The sequence below is a fragment of the Silurus aristotelis genome, assembly GCF_946808225.1.
Source record: "Silurus aristotelis genome assembly, chromosome: 2".
Classification (NCBI taxonomy): domain Eukaryota; kingdom Metazoa; phylum Chordata; class Actinopteri; order Siluriformes; family Siluridae; genus Silurus; species Silurus aristotelis.
The window spans coordinates 31226657-31243258 of NC_139575.1; the positions used below are offsets into that span (position 1 = coordinate 31226657).

The window sequence follows — 16602 nt, forward strand, 5'->3', positions numbered from 1 at the left end:
TTAGGTGTCGCAATCAGCTGAGTTTCCTAACCAACCAATGAGCTACAACCCAACCAAATGGCAGATCACATTATATCCTAGAAACACTATAGCAACCGTATGAACTCCATAAAAGCCACTGCAGTGACTAGTCTGCTAAATCCGCATTTAAATGTAAATGTAAATATAGCAAACTTCTGAGACAGCCACACCCCACATCATGGCAAACCCCTAGCAAAAATGTTCAGTTTAACAATAAACAAGCAACAACCAACAGGAAAAATAGAAAAAAAAAATACCAACTATTTTGCACAGAATAGTAACCCCTAAGCAGCACCTTAGAAACCAACTGGGTAGCATGGCTACAAACCAGCAACACTATTCTTGAATATGCTAGCAACCACCAAGTAACATCCTAGCAATCACCTAGGTTAGCAACCACATACCCATGTCCTAGCATTCAACTGGTTATCGTAAAAATATTTTGGATGTATTTAAATAATTTTACATTTTATATATTAGCCTTTGAACCTTTACACATTCAAATTTTGTTCCCATTTTTTAAACCGATGACAAACAAAACACTGCTAATCCATTCAGTGTGTTTTGTGGGCTCTGTCAAGCCGACATCATAATTCCCTCATGACATTTTGCCTTCTAGCCTTCTAGGTGAACATTTTAATGGTATTGTTTATATCTGTGTGATGTGATGGTGCCATATCATGTTTCATTACATAATCTAAATTAAGCCATGTGCACATTTTTGAGACTACATATGGCAATCCAGGCTTGTAACCTCTTTTTAACTTTTTCTTGCTTGTTTAAAATGTTATTCTAAAATAATAATGAATTATAAGCACATGTCTTATGCTCCTTTGGTTTACTGGAGGTTCAAAACCATCCTCATCTGTCTTTTTTGTGTTCTTCTTTGTCGCCAGCATGCCGTAGGACAGTACGCCTTCCATTCACTCTCTCCGTCCTACGTATGTGTGTATGTGTGTGTATATTTGGTGATCTTTACAGACCTATAAATAAAGATTATATCCAATCTTTGTGATGTACTTTGAATGTTTGTAAGCCCTGTGTATGCATTAAGCTTTATGTGTGTAAAACATGCTTTATAGTTTTTTTTGTCAACGCCATTTGTGTACGTGTGTTTCTGTGGTATCCTTCCTGCACATCAACCCAGTTGCCATTTCCATATTGCTCATTTGCTCATTACTCAGGTATGAAAGTGCTTTTGCTTCCACTGAAGTAATTATCTTCTACCCAAAACACTGCCCAGACTGCTTTCATAGGTAGTACTTTAGCAAACATATAGAAGATAGATTATGATAAAATGTTTACAATAACTATGTTTAAGAAGTCAGGTGGTCTGTTTTAGTTAGGACAGCCATTGTTTTCTGTTGTTCACAACATGTGACCATGTGTGCAGGAAACTGGCTGAAGCGTTCGTCCTTGTCTGGCCTAGCTGATGGTGTAGAGGACCTCCTGGACATCAGCTCTGTGGATAGACTTTCCTTCATCAGGCAGAGCTCCAAGGTCAGACATTTTGATGAGCTGTTATGTGCATTTAATATATATTTTTCTTTTTTTTAAAGCAAACCTTCCTTAGAGAGAATAACAGCATTAGGTCACTGTATTTAATATATTTCATTTACTGACACAATTAATGTGACAAACAAGTCTTCATTGTTTAGGAAAACAAAAGGATTGGCCTTGTTGAATATTTTCACATTGGACTGCGTTTCGTATTCCTCTAAAAAAAAAAAAAAAAAACATTTTTGCTAGAGGAAATCTAAGTACTTTTTTCAGCTGCTTAACCAGAAACTTGTGCCAGCACAAGAGCGCTGACTTGCCATGGCATGAAAGCCTCAAATATTTTAGTTCTGTGGTATCTGGTACCAGGATGTTAGCAGGAGATCCTTTAGTCCTCACACAGATAGTTGATTGGATTGACACCTGGGAAACTTGGAAGGCCAAGGCAAATCTTGGTACATATGGTCATTCCTGAACAGCTTTTTTCCAATGGGAGAATTATCCTGCTAGGTGCTACTTAATTAACAAGTCAAAAGTAATATCCACATGAATGGCAGGACTCAAGGTAAACAATGTTTAAAGCATCACAGTGCATCCACCAGTTTGCTTCCTTCTCATTGGGCATCCTGGTGCCATCACTTTCCCAGGTACAGTAAATTATATATCTCACAATCCACACGATTGCTGTGCTATGGGCACATGAGGTCAAAGATCACTATATGGTGTGCATCAAAGGGTATAATAATATTATTTGATTTGTAATTAGCATTTTATTTCTGTACTTCTCCTTTTTCTGTTTGGCAGAATATTTAGTATGTTGTCCATCAGTTTCTGATTCTCTGTATATGCTATTACAATAAGAGGTCGTATTCTCTGAAAACAAAACATTAACCTTGAGCCTTACCACATTGTCTTGCCAGGTGAAATTCACCAGCGCCGTCAAGCTGTCAGAAGGAAGTGCTACAGAGTATGGCCGGGAGGAGGAGGAAAACTTCTTCAAGAGGCTCGGTAAATGGCGGTCTGGTCGACGGAACCCATCCAAGCTTCACCACACAGAGGAGAAAGATGGTAGAACCCTGGGGTTTTCCCCCCTCACGCCCCTTTATACGTCCACCACTCTCTCTGTGTTTGTGCCAGTCTGTGTCCTGTCATGTGCTTCTGGTGCACTCACTGTTCTCTACCATCTTCCATGTCAACTCTGTGTGCGTGTTTGTTTTTGTTTGTGCATCTCGGTGGGAAGCTGTTTGGTTACCCAAAGACAGTGAGTCTTGTCTTTTTTGTCCTGGCTCTCCATGGCCTAATATTGACTCCCAGAACTACCAGCTCTCCCTAAGAGGTGCCTCAATGTGAAGTACTGGATGTGGACATGATAACATCACATTGTTTAAATTAATCTTTTTTAATTGAAATGAATTATAATAATAACATAAAATATAGAAAATAAACACAAATTACCAACAGACTAATTTTGTATATGGTACATATTGTTATAGTACCTGAGTTGTGGATTTATCACCACCAGGATGCCATGGATTCCCAGAACGTTTGGCTTCAAACCAGGAGGCAATGAAGAATAAAAACATAGTGAATCTTGGCGCCATCAGACAGGGCATGAAGAGGTTCCAGTTCCTCCTGAATTGCTGTGAGCCAGGCACCATACCAGATGCTTCTATCCTGGCTGCTGCCCTGGACCTGGTCTGTTCCAATAATTCTTCCAGATCATCTTTAATCATTACCATGCAAGATCACTATAATGTTAATTTTTAACGTTAATGTTACTTTTTGATGTATCAACTAATGTTATTAATTAAAATTTAATACATCTTAGCAACAAAATATAAGTTCTATAATCTGTATATTCATTTATTGATTATAAAATCCCCTTTAAAAAATTTAAAAAAAAAATGTTTAATCTGGATAGGAATAGAACCCAGGTTGTGCTAGTAATAACCCAACAACTAAACCATTGTAAACTTGATTTAAGTTTATTTCCATTTTGTTACTTGATCAAAATAAACTTCTATTTTTAAAGCATTTTCACAAGTGCCTTAAACTTTTGCACAGTACTGCATACTGCCATTTCCTTTTTTCATAAACAGTTCTTCCATAATCAATTATTTGATCTGGAGCATCTGTGTTCTCAAACATACTGTAACTAAGTTATCTTCCTAAATTATTAAATTACTGTTTAATTGAATTTGTCTGGTTTCAGCATGGCAGAAGCAATCTGTTTATTTATTTTGTTCCTTTGTTCCCATTAGGAAGCTCCAGTGGTGGCGAGGGCCTCCTTGTTTTTGGAGTGTGCTCGCTTTGTGCACCGCTGTAATCGTGGCAACTGGCCAGAATGGATGAAAGGTCACCACGTCAACATCACCAAGCGAGGGCTTTCACGAGGACGCTCACCTATCGCTGGGAATAAGAGAAACAACAAGCTGCAGTGGAACGCAGCAAAGTATTTTTACCAGTGGGGTGATGTGAGTCTGTGTACATTGTAACTCATGGGGAATTATTTATTAAGACTAGATATGTTAAAAGTTCATAAATGTTTAGAAGGACTTCATATTTTTTTTTATATATTAAAAAAAAAATACCAGGTTCCCATTACTTCTCTATCTTTGCACTAAGCTTTTTACTTACACAAGCTGTTTACATTTTCACACGGCAGGGGAGCTCAATTCTTCTGAAAATCTACCGTACATTTATTATTACTGAAACCACTCTAAAGCATAAAGAACATAGACGTTTCAAAGTCGGTAGACATGTTTTTCAAAGAACTCGTTTGTGTCTATTAAACACATGGAAAAAAGAACATAGAAAATCCACAGGTTCCCATTACTTCTTTATCTTTGCAGTCTTTTGTTTCCACACGGACGTTTTTAATTGCTGAATGTGTGCATTATGGCGGATTTTGGTGCTTGATTTGAGACTTCGCGTATCATTAAAACAAATGATTAGTGTTTAAAAGTTTTCTTTTTTATATTTGATTTAAGAAACGATGTGGTGTATACGTGTGTGTTGCATTTAAGATTTTATTTTGACCTCTTTAATATAATTGTTTTTTATATTATATTCATTTACGCGTGTTTGCAGTGTACTTTTAAATAATTGACCAAACAATAATTACCAAAACCTGTATAAGGGCAGTAAAAAAAAGTTAATGACATAAAATATGTTAGTAGATCAGATTATTTTTGAATATTTAATGTTTCTTATGTCCTGTTTACTCCAAAAGGCAATTGGCACCCGTCTGAGCGAGCTGTGTCACTCGGATAGCGAAAGTCCTGCTAACATCCTGGGCTTTATTTATGATGAGGAGAGCAAAAGAAGGGCAAGGAAAGAAGATGAAGAGGAAGATTTCCTGGATGACAGTAGGAGAGACAATAGAAATAAAGCTCTAGCTCATTCCATAGAATGATCACGTTACCGATCTTGTCTGGTATTTCTCTCGGTTTAATAGAGACTGAATTGTGTATTTCTAATTTTCACAGGTACTGTAAACCCTACGAAATGCAGTTGTCCCTTTGCCCTTAAGATGTCTGCTTGTCAGCTGCTTTTAGAGATCACGACCTTCCTGAGAGAGACTTTTCCCTGCCTTCCACGTCCACGCACAGAGCCCCTAGTGGTCAGAATCTGCATTTTTCTTTAGTTGTAACTGATATACTGATATAAAGATATACTGTAACTATAGAGTTTGCTGGTATTTTCACCTACCTCAGAATGGGGTTGGACTTGTGAGTCTTTGTTGAAAAACCGTATATTAGCAAAAGGTTTGTGGAAATCTGACCATCATACCCATATGTGGGCCTTCTCTAAAGTACAAAATTGGCTAGAATATGCACAATTTTCTTTAAATGCTCTAGCATTGGGATTTCTCTTCAGTGGAACTAAGAGGCCCACATTATGAAAAGGTCTAAGAAAACAGTAAAAGAAGTGGAAGAACTTGAGTGACTGGCCCAGAGCTCTAAACTCAACCCCAATGAACACCTTTGGGATGAATTGGTATGATTGCAACATCATCAAGGTATTCTTTACCATAATCAGTACCTGACCACATTTATGCTCTTGTGGTGAAATGGGAAAATCCATACAGCCAAAAAATAGTGGAAACCCTTCACAGAAGAGTGGAGGTTTTTATAATATCGAAGTAGGTTTATATACTGCAAATATAGAAGTGATTGGTCAGCCGTCCACATACTTTCAGCTATAGACCATAGGGTAGCATCATATGTTCACAAATGTTCACAAACTGTCCTAATATTACAGGATTTAGATAGTTGCCGAATGCGTCTGGACCCAGAATTGGGCCGCCATCGCTACGAAAGGAAGATCAGCTTTGCCGGAATATTAGACGATGAGGACGGGCATGATTCCCTGAACAGCAGTAGCCACACTCTGAAGTCAGACACCACATGCGATGAGAAGAAATCATTTCAGGAACCACTGGGTATGATTTGTTTTTCTGTAGATGACTCTGACATGCTTGTTCATTGGCATACATTTGATTCTCAGCTGTACTCATCAGCTCCTATCAGGAAGATCCGCATTGGAGGTTCTCGGCTACTGCAAATAAAAGGGGCGCGGAGTTTTAAGGTGAAGAAAGGTGGCTCTCTGTCTTCCATTCGTAGAGCTGGCAGTTTGAAGAGCACCAAGATGTCTAGGCAGGATTCGGAGTCCGAGAACGACGCTGAGTCTGATCGTTTGTTGTCTCAGAGCAGAGACACGGTCACTGATATTGGTGAGAAATGTTCCTTGATATGTCTGTCTAGATACGGAATCGCATAGTTGCCATTGTCATGTTTTCAGTTAATACTTAATACAAATTTTTTAGAATCATTTATGCTTCAGATAATTTCAAATGTAAAATAAATGTGTAAAGAAATATGATCTAGAGGGTGTTATATCAGCTAACAATGTCAGCTCACCCATTAGTATAGAGCCCCTATTCAGCATGTTAGTCTTTACAGTTCTGTGCATTTTAAATTCCCTTGAAATGTTTATTACTTCTCTATTGTGATTTTACTTCAACACTTAAAAAAAGTTTGAAAGATATTAGCTGAAATTAGAAATTTTGAATAAGTATATTTGTCATGCTTTTCAATTCAACTGTTGTTTGGGCTTGTTTTGTAGTCTTTAGTGAAGATTCTTTGATTTCTAATTATGAAGGCAAAAGACTCCTTGAGATGTATTAATTTGTTTGTTTGATTAATGAGGTAAAAACACTTTAACAAGCATTACATATCTTGATTTGCAGCAGTCATAAACCTGTATCTGTATTTTCAGGGAGCCCCTGGAGTGCTAGTGAACCCAGCATTGAACCCGAAGGTCCTGGAAGCACTAGTGGCGTGGACGATTACCACCGCAACATGTCATGGCTACATGTAAGTTCACACACCCTAATACACGTGTATTTGAGTGTGTCCGAGTGGTTATAAACATGTTCTTGCTTTCCAGATCATGATCCTACTGTGCAACCAGCAGAGTTTTATCTGCACCCATGTGGACTTTTGTCACCCTCGCTGCTACCAACGCCACAGCCGCTCCTGCACTCGCCTTGTCCGTGCCATCAAACTTCTTTATGGAGAGACTGTCGATAGTCTAAAAGAGAACAGCTCCAGCACTACCTTTAGCAATCGTGCCAAGAAGAGCAAAGAGGTATAAATTGTATTTAGTACTACACACACTGATGTGAATTTGTACCACTATTTACCAGAACCATAGAAACAAACTGAGCTTATAGCTATATTTTATTGTCTAAACACAGACAAAATGTATAATCTAAATGGGCTGGTTGAGTAAAGTGAACACAACTGAATACATGTCTACAGCTTGTTGCCGTATTCACTTTGAACCCCATTAATAATAGTCACAGGACAGCAGTAAAACCACAATACTAAGCCCCCAAAAATCCCCAAACCCCTGTTTATTATTATACAATCAATGCAAATGTTTTTTATCCAACAATTAGAGTTTTACCCACATTTGTTGTTTACCAGCTTATAAATTAAAAGTTGTCTTCATGAGCAAAAATAGCCTAAATTTAACAACTCTCTTTCAGTGTTCGGATAAGTCATGTCTGCGGACTCCGTCTATGAAGAGACGTCCTACTGACAGTAACGCGGAGGGGAAGAAAGACACAGGGATGCTGAAGTACATTCGCACGCAGGTGCTGCCTTAAGGCTTCGATCGTGTTTTTGAGTTAACAGTCCTCTCTCTTTATCTGGCATTGAAATTCCACATTAACACTCATGTGTATCAGTGACTCAATAGTGGCAAACAGAAATTTATAAAACATACGTCACTGTTTAGATTTATTTACAATTCAGATTCACAATTTATGTGAATACTCTAGAAGATCCATTATCTTAGATTATTCATAGAGCAACAGATTATTTTACATGTGCACAAAAATGTCTCATGTTTTGCATTTGCAGGTAATGAGTCTCTCTCCAGCACCTCTTTCCCTGCTTATAAAAGCAGCTCCTATCTTAACAGAGGATATGTATGGAGACATTCAGCCAGCAGCGTGGGAGCTGCTGCTCAGTGTTGATGAGCACATGGCTGCTGCTGCGGGTCTGTTTCTGATTATTGTACAATATTACAACTACAAACACTAACATTAATAACAGCTTTAACCAACTAGTTTTAGTACAAGGATTAAAATAAAAAAAATGCTCAGGCATGAATATAAATGTCTATACATATTCTTTATAAAAATATATACAAAAACAAATTCTTTTCACATTTTTTTCACAATTATTCACAGTAGTTGAGTTTAAAATATATGCCCATACAGTCAATCTGGATTAAGAAGAGTATGTTATTGAATATTAATTAATTAATTAATTATTCTACTTACAAATGTGTGGTTTCTCAGCAAACTAGTTTAATGGCAATATTATTTCTTTGATTTATACACTATATGGAAAAAAGTTTATAGACAACGCAAGGGTGTTTAATAGGTTTGAGGTCAGAGATTTATAGCAGGTCACTCAAGATCTTTCACTCCAACTCATCTAAGTCATACCTTAATGTAGCTTGTTTTGTGCACAGGTGTTTTTTCTCATGCAGGAGTAGTTTTGGGTCTTCTAGTTCAAGTGAAGGGAAAATTGATTGCTGCCACATCCAAAGATGTGCTATAGGGTTGTTTGCCTTAAACTTTGTGGTACATTTGGCTGAAAAAACATTTTTTCCATAAAGTGTATGTCCTGATTATGTAAATAATAATATTTTGTCCATGAATTTACGTTAATAGGGATATATAATGTTTGGGACAGTATATCAGGGCTATGAGTCTCCTGGTCAAGCATGAAACATGTCAAGTATGAAAGCTACAATTCATGTGTAATTAAGTTAGAAGGTAAATACTAAGCCATATTGGTCCAATGGTAAAAATGTTTTTCATTTAATCTCGAATATTGTCTAAGCAACTCAGAGGGCTCTCCCACACACAGAAAACTAATCGTGTGCTTCAATGTACTGTGAAATTAATATTTGAAAGTTGTTTTGCACTTTTGAGAATTTAGGAATTAGGAATTTAATATGTAATCCTTACTTAAACTGTAATCCTCTCTCTCTCTCTCTCTCTCTCTCTCTCTCTCTCTCTCTCTCTCTCTCTCTCTCTCTCTCTCTCTCTCTCTCTCACACTCTCTTTCTCTGTCCTTCTCATGCACTCCCTTGCAGCGGCAATGTTTCTACTGTGTGCAGTAAAGGTTCCTGATGCTGTCACTGAAATGATGATGGCTGAGTTTCACCATCAGGAAGCAAGTCAGAGGATTAACTCAGTGCTCAAGTTCTATACTGTCTGGAGGTTTCGCTACCAGGTGTGGCCTCGCATGGAGGAGGGAGCACAACAGATCTTTAAGGTACTGAGCGATAGTACGTATATAAGTCTCATTTACAGTGAGTGATAAAACATCTGAAACTTTTGTTACAACTCTCATAAGAATAAACAGAGATGTGTAAAAAAAGAAAAAAGTTTTTGGATCATTAATACTCTTCTTTACACAGCTGTTGTTGGTAATCACAGCATTGAGGAGAATGTGGTAAAAAATTTAGTTTCCTTGGCGAATCGTCTTCAATTTCCCAATGTTACAAGCTACGACCAATGAGCTCGCAATTTCAAATTTCTTAATAAATAGTCATTGGGATTCATGATTGGACTTCAAATCAGATTCATGATTGGACCTTGGCTTGGAAGTATGGACTTCCTAAATTACATTGGCTGAATGTTTGGGGTTATTGTCTTGTTGAAACGTCCATCTTCTCTCCAGATTTAGTTTCTTTACTGATGAGATTAGGTTCTGGTCTAATATGTCCTGGTACATTTTTCCTTTTATTTTTCCTTTCATGTCCTTTCAAAAGATTTGTTTTACAATTGTGTCCTCTTCAAACTTTCTTTCTTTCCTTGTTTTTTTTTTAAAGATTCCTCCCCCCAGCATTAATTTCACTCTGCCGTCCCCTATTCTGGGGATGCCTTGTGTGCCCATGTTTGATCCGCCATGGGTGCCTGTGAACACTGGAACTGTTACAGATGCAATCAGCGAAGATCAGTCTGTAAGTTCACTATGTTGGTACTTCAATTATGCCAAAAAAATGCGTCATTTCCAAAAAAGAAATAAAATGAAAAAAAAAAAGTTCCGTTTCAGTTAAATCTGTCTGACTTAATACACACACACACATCTGTGAGCCCATATAATTGTTTTATTCATGAATGCAGCCGGTTTTAAATTAAAGTATTACATGACAACCTTAGTTGAGTCTATAGAATGCCTTAATCTTTGACCATTATATTGCTTTGTTACTGACACAGTTACTGTAAATAGACTACATTGTATGGTAAAAGTATTGCTGAAATATTCTTCGGAAATTGTGTTATTTATTGAATGCTGAATTTTGTCACATTATCTTTGTTGCTATTTTATAAAATCAATAAGCCGTGAGAGAGGCTGTGGTATACTGATTTTATCGTTGGTTTTGGGGTTTTCAGAATGCACGTATCTGTGATAAAATCACTGCCACGTATGTCGTCATGGTTGATTGCTTTAATATGCCTCTGTGGTTCACTTCCAGAAATCATTCTCAGCTCGTGCTGTGTCGCGCTCTCACCAGCGTGCTGAGCACATCCTGAAGAACATGCAGCAGGAGGACGAAAAGAGGAGACTGGGCCGCGAGGCCAGCATCATCACAGCCATCCCAATTGCTCAGGAGGCCTGCTACGAGCCCACCTGCAGCCCTCCACCTGAACAAGAGGAAGAGGGTTATTTTTTTTTTTTTCATTACTCGTGAATGACATGTTAATAATGGGCTAAAATTGTCCTGGATTTTTTTTTTTTTTACCTTTTTCTAATTATAACTAATAGTCTTGTCACATGACCTTTCTCAAGTTTGTATTAAGATCTACCATTAGCAGAGGGGGGTTTTGTGTATTTTTTCCATATGTCGTGTTTAAAATAGTAATAAATACAATTTGGCTATTATTAATATAATATTTATTTTTTTCTAAATAAGGTATAAAATAAATAAACATACAGTGTCTTAAAAGGGCTTTACAATTACAGGAGAAATCTATTGCAATATTTTACAATAAATATTACTTATCGAATAAAAAATGTGGTGAGTCTTCAGGACCCCAATCTTTTATCTGTCCTTTGAAATCTGTAATGATGTCTGCTGTGCCAACAGAAGACGTGTTGAATCTAGCGTCTCGTCGTCTCTCTGTGAGCCCCTCTTGTGCCTCCAGCAACTCGCACAGGAATTACTCATTCCGCCGCGGCTCGATGTGGTCAGTGCGCTCAGCAGTCAGTGCTGAAGGTTAGTGATTTATTGTCAATATACAATGAAGAAAATAAATAAATATATATATATGATGGAATAAGGTGTATAGAAAGAGTAGTGCAGAGCCTCTATTTTTAATAAACATGGGGTGATGCATTTACTTTTGTGATGTTGAGAACGTAATTTGCATTATTTTATTTTAATACATTTGTTCTTTCAGATGACGAAAACACTACAGAACACACGCCCACACATCACATGTTGCAGCCGCCTCAGGCTGTGTTCCCAGCCTGCATCTGTGCTGCAGTGTTGCCCATAGTACACCTAATGGAGGATGGGGACATTCGTGAGGACGGTGTTGCAGGTATAGTGCCGAAAATCTGATTTTGCCCAGATTGAAGATTTTTTTTTTTTAATCCTGTGAAAATACTGTGACCAATCCCACAGATATTTATGCCACATACCTTAATTTAAAATAAATGTATTTAGTCATGTTTATTACAAATTTACAGCTTAAACTAAATGTAACCAGAGTAACGAATATATTGGGGAAGAACAAATTTTTAAAAATGCAATATTCTCCCATATTTATCATTATGGCCTTCCTCTGTCTCATGAGCTTAAGAATTGACTTCCATTTGAGTTCTTGCATAACTGGTGAAAATGAAAACTGCTGCTGGCTCACAAAGCGAGCTCAATGAAGATATGGTTTACAAGGATTGGGGTGGAAGATCATGAGTGTCCTGCCGTAGAGCTCTAATCTCAAACCTACTGAACTTTTTTGGGATGAATTGGAACACTGACTGCCTCCTAACCCTATTTTAGTAATTACTACCTGACTTTATATCGTTCATTATATCATTCAGTTGTCTATATTGTTAATTATATCATTCATTATATTCTATAAATTGCTTATATACATGCGTCTCTCAAAAATAAAGCTACTAATAATTGTAAAAAAAAAATCTTTATTTTCTAATGCTTACATCATTATTTTCATTTCTGTGTACGTAGTAAGTGCCGTGGCTCAGCAGGTGCTGTGGAATTGTCTGATTGAAGACCCAGCTCTTGTTCTTCGGCACTTTCTAGAGAAACTGACGGTTAGCAACAGACAGGTAAGACATGAATATAAATCCTACATTAATCCTACAGCTGCACATACAGCAACATCATGCTGATGGTGTTTCTGTTACAGTGTGTAAAAGGTTCATGATCTCTTTTCAGGATGAGTTGATGTATATGCTAAGGAAGCTGCTTCTCAATATCGGGGATCTCCCTGCACAAACTTCACATATCCTCTTCAACTACCTGGTTTGTTTTTAACCACTGTAGATAGGTTAATCATGATCACAGACGCATGATGTTTTAGATATGTGAACCCTTTTTGTGCTTTTCACACAGGTGGGTTTAATCATGTATTTTGTCCGGACGCCGTGCGAGTGGGGAATGGATGCTATCTCGGCTACACTTACCTTCCTGTGGGAGGTGGTAGGCTATGTAGAGGGTCTTTTTTTTAAAGACCTGAAACAGACCATGAAAAAAGAGCAATGTGAGGTGAAACTGCTGGTCACTGCTTCTATGCCAGGTATAATTTTTTAGTATCTGTAATAACTAACCTTTTTTTTTATCCCATTTATTTTAATTAGGTGAATATGATGTGTTTTTTGTGTGTTCATAGGAACAAAGACTCTGGTGGTTCACGGGCAGAATGAGTGTGATATTCCTACACAGTTACCAGTACATGAGGATACACAGTTTGAAGCCTTGCTCAAGGTAACTGTTGGAGTTTTAGATCACCTTTAAATGGTCATGTAATACAGGAACAGGTGGATACAAGTGCACTTAACTAGACTTTAATAACAATGCAGACAAATCCAAATCAAGAGTCTGAATCATATTTAATAAACATGCAAGTGTCAGGTACAAAAACAATATAAATAAATGTGCAGAACAATTCAGCAACAGAATTATCAATCAGAAACTAATCAGAATCTTTATCTTCAGGGAACAAAGTAACATTGGTTTTTATAATTTATTCGATCAGTCAGAAATAATTTGTATTGATTACTTGTTTTGAAGGGAAAACATGGACAAATGGACAAATTGCAAAATCGCTTGGTTATGGGTTTGGTTATGCACTGCATTTAAGCTCAGATAGAGGAGCAAGATTTATTATGGTGTCTATGTACAATATATGCATTTCATTTTACAGTACATATAAAAGTTTTGCTGAGGATTGCCAAATGAATTGTGCAGCTGATACAAACTGTAGTTAATTTCAGAGATTTTGTGGCCAAAAACACTGATGTGACATATAGTTTACACAACTGGCACAATTGTTGCAAAGAGTTACCAGATAATATCCTCCATTTATCATTTGCTTTTTTTTTTTTTTTTTTTTTTTTGCATTACCATTTCGCCTCAACCTCCAACTATTTTTATCAGGAGTGTCTTGAGTTCTTTAATATACCAGAGGCCCGTTCAGCCAACTATTTCCTTATGGACAAGCGCTGGAATCTAATCCACTATGCCAAGGTGTGCTTTTTCATATGAGAATAAATTTCTTAGCTTTTCTAGTATGGCATTACAGTTTTACTGTATTATTTGTTATTTTGCAGACATATGTAAGAGACATCTACCCTTTCAGGAGATCAGTGTCTCCTCAGCTCAACTTGGTCTACATGGAACCAGATAAGGGCCAGGAGCTCATTCAGAAACAGGTGCATCATCTTTTTGAGATGTTGACTCCATAATAACTTAAGCACTAGTTTATTCTTTTTTTACATTTTATATATATATATATATATATATATATATATATATATATATATATATATATATATATATATATATAAGAAAGTTTGCAGGAAATAAATTGCTTGATTAAGTAACAGGGTAGAGTAAATATTTTACTTAAATAAGCAACTTTTCCCTTTGCCAGGTGTTCTCTAGGAAGCTGGAGGAAGTGGGCCGTGTTCTCTTCCTCATTTCTCTTACCCAGCGCATGCCAGCAATGCACAAACAGTCCCACGTCTCTTTGCTTCAGGAAGACCTGCTGCGTCTGCCCTCTTTTCCTCGCACGGCCATAGATGCAGAGTTCACTCTCTTCAATGAGCCTCTGGGTAGCTCTGAAATTCTTTCATATTATATATATATATATATATATATAGTGCTTGACTTTACTAATGCTCATGTAGTCAATTGGCCAATATCTAATAGAAAACACTCCCAGAAGCATGGATGTTAATATACCATGCATCTGAAATAGCATATTCAAAAAGCACATATGAGTCAGGTATCAACAAACCCTTGGCCATATAGACCACCTTCATATCTTTATATTGGTTTGACCATATAGCTGGTATATGAATATATAAATACACCTTTGGCCAAAATGTATTAACTTTTGATGTAACTGCTGCTTGTATGATTGTTTTTTTTATTGTTGTAAAATTTCAGGTAAAGAACTATTTGGCATGGACACTTTGCACAAGGTTTTGTGGATCAAGCTGTTGGAAGAGATGTTTCTGGGCATGCCTAGCGAGTACCCGTGGGGTGATGAAATCATGCTCTTTCTGAATGTGTTCAACGGAGCCCTTTTACTCCACCCGGAAGACACTTCCCTCCTCAGGCAGTATACCGCCACAGCCATCAACACCGCTGTGCACTTCAACCATCTGTTCTCCCTGAGCGGCTACCAGTGGATTCTTCCCACAATGCTTCAGGTGTGGAACACAGACACATCTTTTGTTACTTGAGCATCTAAAGTGTGTTGATTGAAATAATTTGCTCCCAGTGTTGCAACCATTCTTGCTCATTTTCTGATCAATAATTTGTTGTTTTTTGGGAGGGGTTGTGCCTTTTTTGCTGGTGTACTTGTAGGAAATAGTTACCAAACCATATTATTGGTAGGTCCATGTTCCTCTGGTCAGTAAATTTAAAAACAGCATTTTAAACAGTAAATATTAAAAAAAAATTTAATACTCTCTAACCGAAATATGAACAAACAAGTAATTTTCCTGTTTCTTCATGGATGCACGAAAAGGAAAATCGAAAGGAAACTAAAACAGAAAAATTAAGATTTTAATTTATGACACAGGAAGTTGACTTTTTATGCAGCCATGGGAACGCTCCAAAATGAGGGGCTAGATACTGTAGCTGGAAGATCAAACAGGTTGGTCAGAATGGAACTCCACCTTCATATGATGTTAGAATCAGAATGCTTCATTGATCCCATAGGAAAATGAAAAAAAGTGGAGTGATGAGTGATGTCTTCTTATTCAAAATCAGAGTACTTGGTTTGTTAATATAGGGAAATAGTGAGGTTTTCAGAAAGAAATGTAAGATTTTGTGCTGAACGCTGCTATATAGACTGTATAAGGTTCACCCCCTTTTTATCTGAAACCACTGTGACGTATTGCTTCTGCATCTGCAATTAGACAAAAAATCTAAAATTTTTCTGTTTTAGTTTCCCTTTGATTTTCTTTTCTGTGCATCCATGAAGAAATTGGAAAACAATTTTTTTATTCATAGATTTGTTCTGAAAACAAAAATGCAAAAAATGCATTTAATTATTCCACTTTTTTTCTTTTTATGCTTTCCTAATTGTTTAATCACATTGTCCAAACAGAAAATGAATTGTTGGATGAACATGGGTGCATGTTGAAGTAGGAGCTGTGTACATTGATTTACCGATTATTCTGTGTTGTTATTATTAAATGCATTCTTCTTCACACCAGACATACGCTGATTATGAAAGCAATCCATTGCTGCGTCGAGGCATCGAGTTTTGCTGCAGGCAGTTTTACATCCTCCATCGCAAACCTTTCATCCTGCAGCTGTTTGCCAGTGTGGCCCCACTGCTGGAGTTCACTGTAAGAGCATTAACCATCATTCTCGAGTCCTTGCTACATTTTACAAGTTTTCAAGAGCAGCTTTAGGTATCACCATGGTTGCACATTCTAGCACTGGTTGATTTCTTTCCTCAGACATGCACCAGTACTGGACTGTCTAAAGGTGTGTCTGCGCAGTGCCTGTTTGACCTTTTGGTGTCTCTGGAAGGAGAAACAGCGGACAGCCTGGACGCTTTGGAGCTGGTCAAAGCTGAAAAACCATTACGCTCTCTGGGTAAGGGGTCATGTTAGACCACCTCTTCACTGAAACACTTTAAAACCTACCTCTTATACATTTCCTTTGATTCAGATTTTTGCTATGGCAATGAGGACCTCGCCTTCTCCATCAGTGAATCCATTAAGCTGTGTGTAACCGTGGTGGCCTATGCTCCTGAATCATTCCGAAGGTACGCAACAT

General features: G+C 37.4%; 1 protein-coding gene across 13 annotated transcripts in view; it reads left to right on the forward strand.

Moving 5' to 3' along the window:
• Positions 1–16602, forward strand: part of unc80 (unc-80 homolog (C. elegans)) — a 53950-nt gene that overhangs the window by 22367 nt on the left and 14981 nt on the right. For 7 of the 13 annotated variants that reach the window (XM_083531146.1, XM_083531148.1, XM_083531147.1 and 4 more), the window contains 28 exons: positions 1415–1521; positions 2439–2586; positions 3041–3213; positions 3780–3992; positions 4751–4886; positions 5007–5140; positions 5782–5962; positions 6041–6253; positions 6799–6896; positions 6970–7170; positions 7574–7681; positions 7950–8088; positions 9199–9380; positions 9940–10071; positions 10588–10774; positions 11200–11328; positions 11513–11656; positions 12307–12407; positions 12517–12603; positions 12694–12877; positions 12971–13065; positions 13738–13827; positions 13911–14012; positions 14234–14414; positions 14752–15017; positions 16032–16166; positions 16281–16419; positions 16495–16591. In XM_083531146.1, the coding sequence (XP_083387272.1) occupies positions 1415–1521; positions 2439–2586; positions 3041–3213; positions 3780–3992; positions 4751–4886; positions 5007–5140; positions 5782–5962; positions 6041–6253; positions 6799–6896; positions 6970–7170; positions 7574–7681; positions 7950–8088; positions 9199–9380; positions 9940–10071; positions 10588–10774; positions 11200–11328; positions 11513–11656; positions 12307–12407; positions 12517–12603; positions 12694–12877; positions 12971–13065; positions 13738–13827; positions 13911–14012; positions 14234–14414; positions 14752–15017; positions 16032–16166; positions 16281–16419; positions 16495–16591 (4102 nt within the window). Of the gene's footprint in view, positions 1–917; positions 971–1168; positions 1206–1414; positions 1522–2438; positions 2587–3040; positions 3214–3779; positions 3993–4750; positions 4887–5006; positions 5141–5781; positions 6254–6798; positions 6897–6969; positions 7171–7573; positions 7682–7949; positions 8089–9198; positions 9381–9939; positions 10072–10587; positions 10775–11199; positions 11329–11512; positions 11657–12306; positions 12408–12516; positions 12604–12693; positions 12878–12970; positions 13066–13737; positions 13828–13910; positions 14013–14233; positions 14415–14751; positions 15018–16031; positions 16167–16280; positions 16420–16494; positions 16592–16602 lie in introns of all 13 variants that reach the window. The other 6 variants (XM_083531139.1, XM_083531141.1, XM_083531145.1 and 3 more) reach the window with 3 other exon arrangements.